The 13,627-nt window shown below is 33.4% G+C and overlaps 2 protein-coding genes across 2 annotated transcripts; one reads left to right on the forward strand and one right to left on the reverse strand.

The window, feature by feature from the left end:
• Positions 1-4,412: 4,412 nt before the first annotated feature.
• On the reverse strand, positions 4,413-5,944 carry LOC141614215 (uncharacterized). The gene is made up of 5 exons (XM_074432973.1): positions 5,831-5,944; positions 5,443-5,573; positions 4,734-5,298; positions 4,551-4,644; positions 4,413-4,423 (listed from the first exon to the last, which is right to left on the reverse strand). Exons 1-5 carry the CDS (start codon positions 5,942-5,944, stop codon positions 4,413-4,415), a joined length of 915 nt encoding a protein of 304 aa, XP_074289074.1.
• Positions 5,945-9,958: 4,014 nt separating this feature from the next.
• On the forward strand, positions 9,959-12,982 carry LOC141614216 (uncharacterized). The gene is made up of 4 exons (XM_074432974.1): positions 9,959-10,768; positions 10,995-11,328; positions 11,499-11,631; positions 12,835-12,982. The coding sequence occupies exons 1-4, from the start codon at positions 9,959-9,961 to the stop codon at positions 12,980-12,982; spliced, it is 1,425 nt and encodes a 474-aa protein (XP_074289075.1).
• The last annotated feature ends 645 nt before the right edge of the window (positions 12,983-13,627 follow it).

Consider the following 13,627-nt stretch of genomic DNA (forward strand, 5'->3'; position numbering starts at 1 on the left):
TCCACCGGTTCTCTAAAGGAAACTCCAGATCTGACCTTCTCTTTACCCTTTTGCATGCCAAGCTTTCCTTTTCCTTTCTTATCACCTGGTCATCCATGAATACCAAAACATAATCAGAAATTATCCTAAACCCTAAAAACCTAACAACCTAAACTGATCAACATTCCAAGCCATTTTGTGCTACATGCAAAACATTTTTTCTGGAAAAAACCCCAAAAAAAGCATTTTTTTCTGGAAAAAACCCTAAAAACCTAATCTGACTTCACATTAAAAGCATATTTCTCTTGAAAAAAACCCTAAAAACATAATCTGATTACTGTCTCATATTTACGCCCTCATTTGAAGATTTTTATGCCAATGTCATCATTAGTATGACCTCATTTTCATGACCTAATTTGAATTTTCTAATACTAAACAAAAATGTTACCAAAAATGGCGATTAAAGATGAAGAAATACTTTCTATTTGTTTCTTCAGTGGTGTCCTCCTCGCCATCTGCTTTTTCCCCATCGTCCTCGTCAAATGCTACCACTGTAATAGGCGATGAAGATGATGAAAAAAAAGTTGTTGTGGTTGTTTATGGTTTAAAGAGAGAATAAAAGTGATTGTGTTATTGCAGAGATGAAGATGAATGAAGATGAAGATGAGGAGTTTTTGATGAGAGAGGAAAGGAAGTTGAAAAATTTTGATGAGAGAAGAAAGAAAGTGATTGTGTTGCGGTTATCTGTGTGCATGGGGAAGGGAAAGAAGAAAGAAGTAAATTTTTAATCCAAAACTAGTTTTGTGACCCGTGAAATTCACGGGTTGTCCTGTTTCTAGTGTAATACTTTAGTGATTTAATACAATAACATACTACGATCAATTCAATTTACGGTTTTCATGTTTTAATGGTTGTATAAATTCAATTAGTCTTTTATACAATAGTTTATCAGAAATTAAAATTTCATACATTAGATATACTAAGATACCCCTATCAAAACTAAAGTAACTCAATGCAAGCTAAAATGAATTAATAATATAAGTATTCATATAATCAAATTAAATAAAACTATATTATCAAACAAAGATCCCCAAAGATAGATCACCCTCACAAATTAGATATCAAAATTTCATCAATAATTATGAAAATAACATAAAACACACAATTAGAAATGTTATGACAAAACTAACATTTCATACCCCCATAAAATTGAAGCTAATACAATAATAAATTGAGGAACTAAAAATTTTAAAGCAGCAACAACTTGAACAACAATTGGATCATTATTGCCGAATACTTCACCTATTAAACAATATTATACAAAAAATGTTATGTCATCCCCTCAACTTTTCCACCTTTTAGCCATATATTTCAACAGTAGGACTCATGAGAGACCGTCTCCCACTAATTTAGTGGGAGACATAATAGGGAAAAAAGAAATTCAGTGGGGTCTCTCACCTCATCATGTGAGAGATTTCTCAATAACGCTATTGAGAGACCGTCGTCTCCGGAGTTTTTGTGATATTTCAAAATATATATAATAAATGCTCAAAAAATTATTAATCATCCACGATTCCACGTTGATGTCACCAATCTTTAGTTAGTATGTAAAATATAGTTGTTTCAGCAATCTTAGTATTTCACTTCTCCTTATAATCATCTTTCTTCAATAAAGCATACCTATTAAAAAAAGTAACACAAATAGTGAAAAAAAGAGAGAATTATAATCAAATCGTAGAGATGTAAGTATACTTACCTTGGAAGAGCTTAACACAATCAATAATCTTGATAGCACCTAAATGAGAACAAAACAAACACATATGCAAAATTGAAAATGTGATGAACACTTCATAACCCAATGAAACTTCCAATAAAAAAATAAAAAAAATTAGTTAATAATATCGATTTAATAATATCGATGACACATACCATTCTACTAATGATACTGATAAGAAATTTTTTGCTTACAAATTTTATCTTCCGTAAAAAATATATAAACAATTGAGGATGCGTTTTATGGCTATTAAATATTATTTTTTCATTATTATCAAATTTAATATAGGTATAAATAAAGATCAAGTTCATGACATTTGAGCATCTATTTCTCATTATTATGAAGTTTAATATAAACATAAATATGGGAAAATGAGAAATGGTATGTAAAAGGTTTGCATTATTATTATTATTATTATTATTATTATTATTATTATTATTATTATTATTATTATTATTATTATTATTATTATTTTTATTATTATTATTATTATTATTATTATTATTATTATTATTATTATTATTATTATTATTATTATTATTATTATTATTATTATTATTATTATTATTATTATTATTATTATTATTATTATTATTATTATTATTATTATTATTATTACATTTAGGGGTCTTTGTAAAATAACTACCTTATATTTTTTTTTTTTTGTAAAATGCTACCTTTTATAATTTTGATTTGTATTTTTAGTACCTATTGTAATTTTCCGGCAAAAAAAGTCAAATCTCCGGGATTGACTATAACTTACACGTGAGAAGTTCTTTATATTTCTCCTTCCCCTGCAACTTTACCTCATATTTCCCCTCTTTTTTACCTTCCTCTTTCTCCCTCTTATTTCATTTTACATCATTCTCTTTAAATCTTCTCTCTATTTCTCTCTCCTTCACATTTTTAGGGTTAAAACAATTTCATCAATCTTCTAGTGTCAAGTGGGTCTTCCAACATGGGCAAGAAGGCTTACTCAAGGATGGAATGTTATTGTGGATCCCTTGCTACAGTCCAAACTTCATGGACGCACCTCAATCCCGGACGACGATTTGCAGCTTGCCCTTACTATGACCATCATTCACGATCTCGTAATTGCAGATTTTTCTCATGGGTTGATGAAGATATGACTATTTGGCAAAAAAAGGTAATTAACAACTTATTGAGTGAGAATAGAACTCTAAAAAATTATATGAATGAAATGGTTAAAGATAGGAAAGCTTTTGAAGAGAATTTGTCAAGGCTTGAATCCAAGTACAATGGCAATTTTAAAGACTTGGAGATATTGAAGAAGGAGATGAAGAAGTACAAATTACTCATTGTAGCAGTTGTTGTTTTTGTTGTAGTTTGGAATGTTTTTTAGATTTCCTGCTTTTTAGAGTTGTTTCATGTTGGTGTACTTTTGAGTACTTGTTATTTTGATGGGTGTAAGTTGTATGGAAAACTTGTTGCAATTGAAAAGATGACATTCTATTTGCCTGAAACATTGTACATTACATTGCATTAAAACTGTCTTACAAAAGATGGCAATTCTATTTGCCTGAAACATTCAATCTTACATTACAAAAGATGGCAATGTATTTGCTTCACAAAAGGTGACATCCTACAACTTGTCCAAAACATACAACTTATGCAAAACATACAACTTGTCCAAAAGATATATCAAAAACATCAAATCTATCTTCCATTGTTATAGAGGATCTTGGCTTAATCAAATCTGGCTTCCATGTGGAGGACTTTGGCTTAACTGCATAACCTCCTATGTAGAAAATATCAAACAAATGCATTAGTTACTGTAAATGTTGTATGAATGGGATACATTAGTGCTTTTAATGAGTTGCGACTTACTTGTTGATTGCTCGTCTGACCATTGTTGTTTCCTGGTCTGACCATTGGTGGGTTTTTACAGCCTTTTTTGTTGTGCCCTTTGTTGCCACAATTTCCACATGTTTTCTTTGCCCCCTTCTTCTTCACAGTTTTCCTTGTTCCTTCTGTTTCACCAGCTTCTCTTCTCCTTTTTTTAAGGCTTGGCCTTCCTGGCATTTTTCTGTAAGCAAGTGGCTCTGGTTGTGGGTGATCTGTTTTCTCCCACTGTTTTGGACCAGGGAGAGCCTTGATAAAATAAGAGTAGGCTTTTACATACACCTCCTTTGAGTATGCTTCATGAACAAAATCTTTTGGTTCCCCCTTTCTCTTCTTAATGCAGGCATATGCATGTACACAAGGGATCCCAGTTAAATCCCATTTGAAGCAATTACATGTTCTTTTCTCCAAGTCAACAATCCATCTGTCCAAGTTTTACTCCACCTCATATTCATGAGGGCCTGATTGTTCAATCCTACAGTGTCTATATTCCTTCTCAGCAATTCCTAGTTGCTTAATAATAGATGGCATTATGTTTTCCTCAAGTTTTGCTACTCCCTCATTCTTTGACCAGATTCTAGTCATATCATACCTCCTTATCCACTCTAGCAACTCAAGGACGGGCTTATCCCTACACTTTCTGAGTACATTATTGAAACTCTCACAACAGTTATTTAACATCATACCAAACTTACACTTAGTGCTAAAAGCATGCCTTGCCCAATGCTTAGTGGGTATTGAGTTCAGGTAAGTGAAACCAGGCAGTGACATCTCTTTCATCTCTGCCATATACTTCTCAAACTCCTCCTGCAAAGTTTAAACAATATAAGTATTAGCCACTACCATATATGATAATTTTAGTGTGTATATGCATAGTTGATTACCTTTGTATAGGCTCGTGCAATCTTCCAAAAGCATTGCTTAAATGCTTCACCTGGAAATGACAGTTTGAAATTAGCCCAAATGTGTCTACAGCAAAATCTAATCTCAGCATATGGGACAACCTTGTTGAATGCTTCAAGCAGACCCTAACACATACACAAATGAAAGTTAGTGGCTTGGTGTAGCAAATGATATTTTTTTTTCAAATTTTATGGTTGCTATATTTAAATTTTACCTTTTGTCTATCTGAGATGAAGGTTATGTTTTCACCAAGAGCTTGTAAATCCTTTATGAGCAACTCTAAAAACCAGATCCATGTAGCTGTATTTTCTACCTCAACAATAGCCCATGCAACTGGATATATGTTACAATTGCCATCTTTCCAAACAGCTACAAGTAGCATGCCTGGGTAGGGACCCTTCAAATGACACCCATCAACTCCCAGAATAGGTCTACAAACAGCAATAAACCCAGCTTTGCATGCCTCTAAACATACATACATTCTTTGGAAAACAGGTGGAGGCCTATCTATGTTAGTCAACTTCACAAATACTGAACTTCCCACATTGAATTTCTTGAGTGTCTCAGCATAATCCCACACTCTTTTGTATTGTTCACCAGACTCACCATAAATCATTTTCAATGCTTTATGTTTAGCATAATAAGCCTTCCAGTAGGTTATATCAACCCCAAGATCAGTCATAACCTGTCTTTGAAACTTCTCAATATTTGTTGTACTATCTAGCCTCCAATAGTCTAAGTATTTTTCAGCCAAATAAAGAGCAATACACTTTTTGTTTCTATCAGTCCATCCACATTTATGAGAAGATCTTAAGCTCATAATTTGAAAAGTTTCCTCATCTTTCAATTTTTTTGAATGAACCTTAAAGTTGCATCTTTTGTTCTTACAAATGCAAGTGGCAACTTAGCCCCCTACCACTCACCCAAACACAATCACACCTTCTTTTGCAAGAACACTCACTCTTTTACTTCCATTATGAAGCAAATAATAGTCATAACCATTCTCAACTGAGTGATGCCTCAATGCCTTTCTAAGTACATTATTGGTGGGAAACTTTAATCCCAAAGACAGATTAATTGGTGTTTTGAAATCGGTGTCGGGATTAAAGGTAGGATAATTATTTACCTCGGACTCACCCTCACCATCGGATCCATGATTGCTTGCAAGCTCATCATCATCATCGAAAGTAAATCTTCATCGAGTTTATGTGAATTTCTTCACGATTGCCTCCATCATCCTCATCATCGATGCCTCTAGTGAGCTCCCTTAGTTGACAAAGACCCCAACCCTTTACTCACCGATTCTCAAACATCCTCATCAACAGCCTCAACAAACAGATCATCATCACTATCATCATCAAAGTCTCCTTCACTTAAAATGACATCTGGATCATCTGAGTCATCCTCATCATCGATTCTTTGCATTTATCTCAACCTGTTGCTCAGCTTCAAACTCTCTGTCTTGTACCTCCTCTTCTACCAAAGTCTCAATATGTACCTCTTTTACCCTATACTCAGCATATATATTTGGAATACCAGGATTTTTTGACCTAAAACACTGCAGTTTTGGTAGTCTTTTAGGTAGTGTTTGAGCTTTTTTTTGGAGTTTTTAGAGATGTGGCTGAGGAAGTTGATGTAGGGGTTCTTTTGAGTGCATTTGGTTGTAATAAAGGCTGGGTGGGTGAAGGAGGGGTAGGGACCACATAAATATTCACAATACCATTCATATCCTTGGTTGTCATCAAAGATTCTATATCTTTATCACTTTCAATCCTTTTCTTGCCAGCAAAAAGGCTTAGACCTGGTCTTCTATACCACATTTCATACCCCTCCTTCAATTTTAAATCATTGTTGACTATATAAAGTAAGTTGAAGTAACAAAATTCATCCTCATCAAACTTCATAAGTAGTCCACCTCCTACATATTCAGTCTTGTACTTTTTTGTGACAAAATTACCACCATGATAAATCCTTAAATTTGCCCTCAAACTCTGATTATCCACCCGCTCCATTCAATAAATCAAGTATAATAACAAAAAGCAAAAGTCAGACAACTAAAATACATGATTTACCCAAATAAATAAGGCATAAGCATATGGATGATATAATCGTCTTGAAAAGTGCAAACAACATGTACCCAATCGAATAAAATAGTCATTACATACATCTATTATATTAATCGTCACTAATCTCAACAATTATTTTAAAATTAGGGTTAACTTTTCTGGTGTTTATATACATTTTTACCACAACTTTTTCCTATCATAACACTAAGATAGTAAAATCCAAACAATTAAACACATGATTTTAAAATTCAATTGCTAATCAATTAGATTCGAATAAAAATAGGGTTTTTGGTTCAAAATTAATACCTGTCAAATGCTACAACTGAACTTCAGCAGCTTAGAATATGGATGATGATGATGATCAAGACAAATGCAAGGAGTTGTGATTGATTAAACCATCTTTTTACTGATTTTGTTGAGAGGTTGAGATGAAGGAGGATAAATTTGTAGAGGAGGCAGTGAAAGAATGAGGAAAATGGGGATTATTGTTTGGGTTAAAAGGTAAAAGGGGAAATGGGGTTTGAAAGAACTTCTCACGTGTAAGTTATAGTCAATCCCGGAGATTTGACTTTTTTTGCCGGAAAATTACAATAGGTATTAAAAATACAAATCAAAATTATAAAAGGTAGCATTTTACAAAAAAAAATATATAAGGTAGTTATTTTACAAAGACCCCTAAATGTAAGGTAGTTTTTGACAAAAAAACCCTTATTATTATTATTTTCTTACAAACTCCACTTTTCATGAAAGTCGTTTAAAAAGTTATCTTGTATATGTAATTAAAATATGACATATTGATGATGATAGATATTTTGGTTTTCCTTTTAATTATATTTATAACACAATAATTCGCTCACGGAAAAATAATATGTGAAATAAACTAATAAAGTGTCTTAAAGTTGAATCTATGAAGCGGTTTCATTTGTTTTATCTATTATACTTTAGGTTATTATGATATTTGGGGGCAACATATATGATTTGAGTTCGAAGAAAGTGTTCATAACATGATTAATATTAGTCATATCCAAAGTCATCTGTAATTTTATTCGTCATATAAAAGAAAAGAAAAATCAAAATTATGTAAATTTATGTGGATAAATCGAAGGGAAAAATACAGTGTTGGAATAACATGAGAACTGCTATGGCATGAACACCTCTTAACAATAGACAATTTGGTATAAGTAATATATTGAACACCTCCTAGACATCATCATTGTCGTAGTATTCCCATAATTTTTGCATTTATTCTAATTCTAGGGACAAATTTGTATATTAATAGCATCTAGAGTCTTTGTGAGACGGTCTTGCACTTTGAAATGGTCTCATTACAGTGTGAGACTATCTTTTTCTATAAGTTATGAAAGCTTTATATTAGTCGATCTCCTTAGCACTTTAAATTAGGACTACTCGTTGAGAAGTCAAGTCACCGTTGAAGTAGGACAATAGTTTGACGTGCCTTGTCAAAAATTATTTGGTTATGAGAAGAGAACCAAGCCATCTCCGTAAATTCGTTTAGAAGTGGTAGATAGTTTGAAAAGTGTTGTTCTTATTGAGTAAACTGATTCGGTATCATTATGAGTTTCTAACCGTCCGAAGAGATAACATACAAGAAGTTTTGTTTTAACAATTATTTGTCATAAATATTTTAGCACTGCAATGTGTAAACAACGAACTCCGATATTATGAGATGACTCCGCCTTAGGCTTTAGAGATCTGATGAAGCATATAGACTCCCTGACGAAAACCAGATTTGTAAGAACTTTGCTTTTCATGAGTTTGACATTATTTGATTGCAGCTTGTACCACACTGTTTCTTGGTAATTTTAGTCAAAAATTGAGCCTAAGTGTTCATTTGGTGTGGGGTTGACTTTGTCCGATGAAGTTTCACTGAGCTTAGTAACAATTACAAAAGAAAAACGTAGCTGGTAGACTCCCAGGTTGTAGCCTGAATCATAGAGAACATAGATATAAATCCCCTTTGACATCTCATTATAATCCCCTACTTGTAAGCTCATGAATAGTACGGAGAAGATGAGGATAAAGAGACATGTAAAAGCTTGTAATAAAATTAACAGTGAATCTTAATAGATGAAGAAAATTTGGCAAAAACTAAAAGTAGATATCCTCATGTTCATAGAGCCGTGAGCAAACAAAGCAAGAATATACTCCGTAATACAGTTGCAAGATACTTTTAGGAGGTCGACTAAAATACTCCCTCCAAAGAAAATGTTACCAATGGGTTAGATTAGAGGGAGTAAATTCTACTACTACATTCCATATGAACCAGTTGTTAGCCCATGGATGAGAATAATGTTATAAACCACTCCATGCATCTCCTTCAATAGGACAACATTATTCATGATAATCCAATTTCACTGTCCCATGCCAGACCCCAACCTTGTCGACATTTGAATCAGAGTATTATCATTCCACATTAAAATAAGATCAACATTTCAATAGTGTGTTGTAATATTATTGAACAGGAATGAATGTTAACCTTACCAACTTTCAAGCTTCTTGTCTGATCTTCGCCATTTAATTGTTTAATACTATACACCTTGTTACCGTGACTGCGCTTTTCGGAACCCGGCAGCTGCGTCTAAAATTTGATCATAAAATAAATATAAAGATGTTATGAAGCTTAAATGTAAAACATATATTACACAGTAACAAACATGAAAAATGAATAGAAATTAAAAGAGTAACTCTTATATATTTACAACGCTTGTGTGAGGATTATATGGTATACATTTCATAACAGCATCTGTCACACCCTCACGTCGTCAGCAAAACCTTAATCCGAAATCCACACCACCACTTGATTTAAAATTAAAAATTAACTCGAATAATTGGAAATAAATCTGCACTAATATTTTTGGGACAAAATTTGTAAGAAAAATTAGGCGTAGAAATCATACCTTTAAATACTTCCTCCATTCAACTCCAATCTACCATAGTACTCTTTGCACAAGTCTTAAGAAATTTATAAAGAAATAATAAAAGTACAATGGGAATTGTGATGAAAGAAAATTTTGTCCATAAAGTAACCTGCTTTAGTGAACTAATTAGGCTCTAATTTTCCCACCAAAAATTTCACCAAATATTTCAATACTTCAAAAACCCCACCAAAACAAGTGGGACTTAATTTTCCCCCAAAAAAATGTCAGCTCAAATTAGCTGGATAACACATTCACTGTGGTTCTCAACTTACATTAACCTGCTCATTCAATAACAAAGGAACAAAAATAAACTTTACAAGTCCATAACTTACAAGAATCCAAAAAATAAAAGAGTGCTGAAGTTTTAAAAAAAATTACACGGCTTAGTTCTACAAATTACATAACCATCTTCAGAAAACTACATCTTCATAGCCATGGTTTTCAAGTGTATGACGGAGGATTTGAGGACTGAAGTTGCCATCTACCTTCTTCAAAAAACTAATGATGGGAAGCTGCCATTTGGTGCTATCAGAGAGGCAGCAGAAAGGTTTAGGTTGAGTGATAGAAGCATCTCAAACATGTGGAAACTTGCAAAAAAAACCAGGTTAGTAGGAGATAAACTTGATGTCAAAAGTGGAAGAATAGGCAATAAAAATAGGAAAAGGATACTACCAGACATTGAGCATATCAAGTCACTACACAGTTCTAAAAGAAACACCATAGAGAGGGTTTCTAAAAATTGTGGAGTTTCAGTTGGAACAGTCCAATCATGGGTGAATGAAGGTTTACTTAAGCCTCATTCAAGTCCATTACATCCCAAACTCAGTGACTTACACAAAGAACAAATGCTACTGCATTCACTAAAGTCATTGGTGGTTAGAGCACAAGTGCAAGAATTTCTTGATCTAAATTCAATCCCATTCACTGAAATAATATTTGATGAGATGAGCAACACTATCCACATGGATGAGAAGTGGTTTTTCATAACCTCAGACAATGAAAAGGTGTATATTGTGGAAGGGGAGGAGCCTCTATATAGGAGCTGCCAGTCAAAAAGGTTCCTTACAAAGGTCATGTTCATGTGTGCAGTTAGTAGGCCAATATATGGAGCAGATGGGGAGTTAATATTTGATGGTAAAATTGGCATGTTTCCATTTAAACATGAAGTACCAGCAGCAAGGAACAACATAAACAGGCCAAGGGGGACAATGGAAACTAAGCCAATTGACTCAATCACAAAACAGGTTGTCAAAAATTGTCTAATTAATCAAGTTATACCAGCAATTAAGAGTGTGTGGTCAGACTGTTTAAGCAAGCATATTTACATTCAACAAGACAATGCAAGGCCACATATCAAGAATAACGACCACGACTTTATGGTCACAAAACTCAGATGGTTTTCACATTGAATTAGTTTTCCAACCCCCAAACTCACCAGATTTAAACTGTAATGATCTTGGATATTTCAAGGCATTACAGTCATTGCAACCATCTAGTGCATACAAAACAGTTGATGAACTAGTCAATGAAGTTATGCAAGCATTCGTAGATTACAGTCCTACCAAACTCAACAACATATTCTTATCATTACAAGCAGTCATGATTGAAATTATGATGCGTAAGGGGCATAATAATTTTTCACTCCCACACATGGGGAAGGGTCATCTAGCTGCAATTGGTATGTTACCAAGGAATTTAGTAGTCAATGAAGAGTTGTTAAGAGAATGCATTGAATATATGCAGTCATTAGGGAAGACAGAAGGACTTGAAAACCTAATGGAGGCACTAGGGTACAATGTTGAAGGTTAAGTTTTTAGGATTATAGAGTGGTATGCATTGTCAATTGAAGTTATGTAATGTTTAGTTTAATGTTCATTTGAAACTGATGTTTCATATGAACATTAAACTTCAATTTACTTTTGAATGTAATGTTTTGTTTAAAATGAAATGACAAATGCAATGTTAAATTTGAAGTTCAGTTCAGAATCCAATTTCAAGTTCAGTTTAATGTTCAATTGAAACATCAACAACACAAATCAGGAAAATGCAATGAAGATAGACCATCAACTCTCAGGCATAGTGTGGCCTCATCACTGAGTTATGTCAAGTATTCAAGCCTCCTACATGCATTACATAATGAAGGTAGACCATGATCATCAAACAAGCACAGTAATGAGAAAGGCAGCAATAAATAAAGCTCTCAAACCATTAAGGAACAGTCATCACAGAGTTCTCAAACTGTAATTGAAATAGATGAACACACACACCCATTCATTTGTATACCATGTGGTGGCTTAAATACTTTAATTTAATGGCCAAATTCCTATACATATACTTCCTCCATTCAACTACACCATACAAGCACTTGCTCTCAAAGCATCATCATTGAGCACAAAACTCTCAGGCCTAAATGGCCTCATCATTGAGTTTTGTAAAGTAAAAAAGCCTCCAACACACACACACACACAATGAAGATAGACCATGCTTTCTATACAAAACAGAATTGATTAAGGCAACAAGAAACTTAGCTCTCAAACCATTAAGGAATAGTCATCATAGAGAATCAATAACTGTATTTGAAATGGAAAGGCACACACACTCATTCATTGGTAGACCATGTGGTGGCTTGTTTACTTAAACATAGTGGCCACTTAACATTTAACTCTAGCAATAACCTAAAAGCTCTCAAACCATTAAGGATTTTCATCATTGAGCAGACAAACTAAAACAGACAGACAAACCAAACCAGTTCAGTTTCATTCAAGTTTATAAGTTCAACTTTAATTGCAGACAAACCATAAAAGTTCAATTTTAATTAACAGACAACGTTAACTACCCGATTTCATTAACAGTGCAGACTTACATTAACAGTACAATTTTAATTGCAGACTAACATTAAGTTCAGTTTCATTCAATTTTGATTAAAGTTTAACAATGCTCAAGTTTTTCATTGAAGTCTCATTAACAGTGCAGACAAACCAGACAGTTCAGTTTCATTAACAGTGCAGACAAACCAGATAGCACAATTTTAATTGCAGAAAAATATTAAGTTCAGTTTCATTCATTTTTTATTCAAGTTTTTCAGTTCAAGTTTTTCATTTCAGTTTCAGACAGACCATAAAAGTTCAGAGGATAACAGTTCAGGCAAACATTAACAGTTCAATTTCATTAAAAGTTCAATTTTAATTAACAGATAAACCAAAACAGTTCAGTTTCATTAACAGTGCAGACAAACCAGACAGACAGCACAATTTTAATTGCAGAAAAACATTAAGTTCAGTTTCATTCATTTTTTATTCAAGTTTTTCAGTTCAAGTTTTTCATTCAAGTCTTTCAGTTTCAGACAGACCATAAAAGTTCAGAAGATAACAGTTCAGGCAAACATTAACAGTTCAGTTTACCAGTTCAGTTTCATTAACAGTGCAGACAAACCAGACAGACCAAAACCAGAGCATTGAATCATTATCAGAGAACCAAATCATTTTCAAAAATCATTATCAGACAAACCAAAGCAGTTAACCCAGCAGTAATAGAAAAATCATTATCAGACCAAAAATCATTATCAGAAAAATTCATAGAAAAAAGCATACAAAAAATCATACAAAAAATCATACAAAAAATCTCCTAAGAGCAGTTAACCCAGCAGTAATATACGAATAAATAAAATCAAAATACACAAAAAGTGAAGGGGTTAGGAAATATACCAAAACCTTAAAGTAATTACTGCTTAAATAAAATCAGGTGTTTTTAGGATGCCTATCAGCCATCCTCTTCAAATACCGATTTACATACTTTGTGCAAGGACTATCAGGGTCATCAGATCCACCACCAACTTCGTTTAAAGTCCTTTTCTCAGGCGTTTTAGGCGACTTTGAAGGAGCAACGTTCTCAGGGGACTTTGGAATGATATCACTACCATCATCGAACACTGTATCTTCAACTTCAGTCCCCAAATCATCAGGATCTAGCGAATCAGGAACGATATGGGTTGGAGGAGGCGATTCAGGAGCAGATTCATCATAATCATCATCGCCTTCATCGTCTACTAACCCAACACGATAACGATAAAAGACACAGTGCATACAATCATTACCACAGTTTGG

This window comes from Silene latifolia, chromosome 11 (assembly GCF_048544455.1).
Source record: "Silene latifolia isolate original U9 population chromosome 11, ASM4854445v1, whole genome shotgun sequence".
Taxonomy (NCBI): Eukaryota; Viridiplantae; Streptophyta; class Magnoliopsida; order Caryophyllales; family Caryophyllaceae; genus Silene; species Silene latifolia.

Excerpts from the sequence above, each read along its gene's own strand:
- LOC141614215 (XM_074432973.1), bottom strand. The coding sequence starts at position 5,944 with ATGCAAAGAATCGATGATGAGGATGACTCAGATGATCCAGATGTCATT. Across the intron at positions 5,299-5,442 it reads GAAGGTGTGATTGTGTTTGG|AAACAAAAAGTGTATTGCTC; the intron begins GTGAGTGGTAGG and ends ATGGACTGATAG. Across the intron at positions 4,645-4,733 it reads TCATCTCAGATAGACAAAAG|GGTCTGCTTGAAGCATTCAA; the intron begins GTAAAATTTAAA and ends TGTATGTGTTAG.
- LOC141614216 (XM_074432974.1), top strand. The coding sequence starts at position 9,959 with ATGGTTTTCAAGTGTATGACGGAGGATTTGAGGACTGAAGTTGCCATC. Across the intron at positions 11,329-11,498 it reads ACTAGGGTACAATGTTGAAG|TTCAGTTCAGAATCCAATTT; the intron begins GTTAAGTTTTTA and ends TTAAATTTGAAG. Across the intron at positions 11,632-12,834 it reads TCATCACTGAGTTATGTCAA|TTCAAGTTTTTCATTCAAGT; the intron begins GTATTCAAGCCT and ends CAAGTTTTTCAG.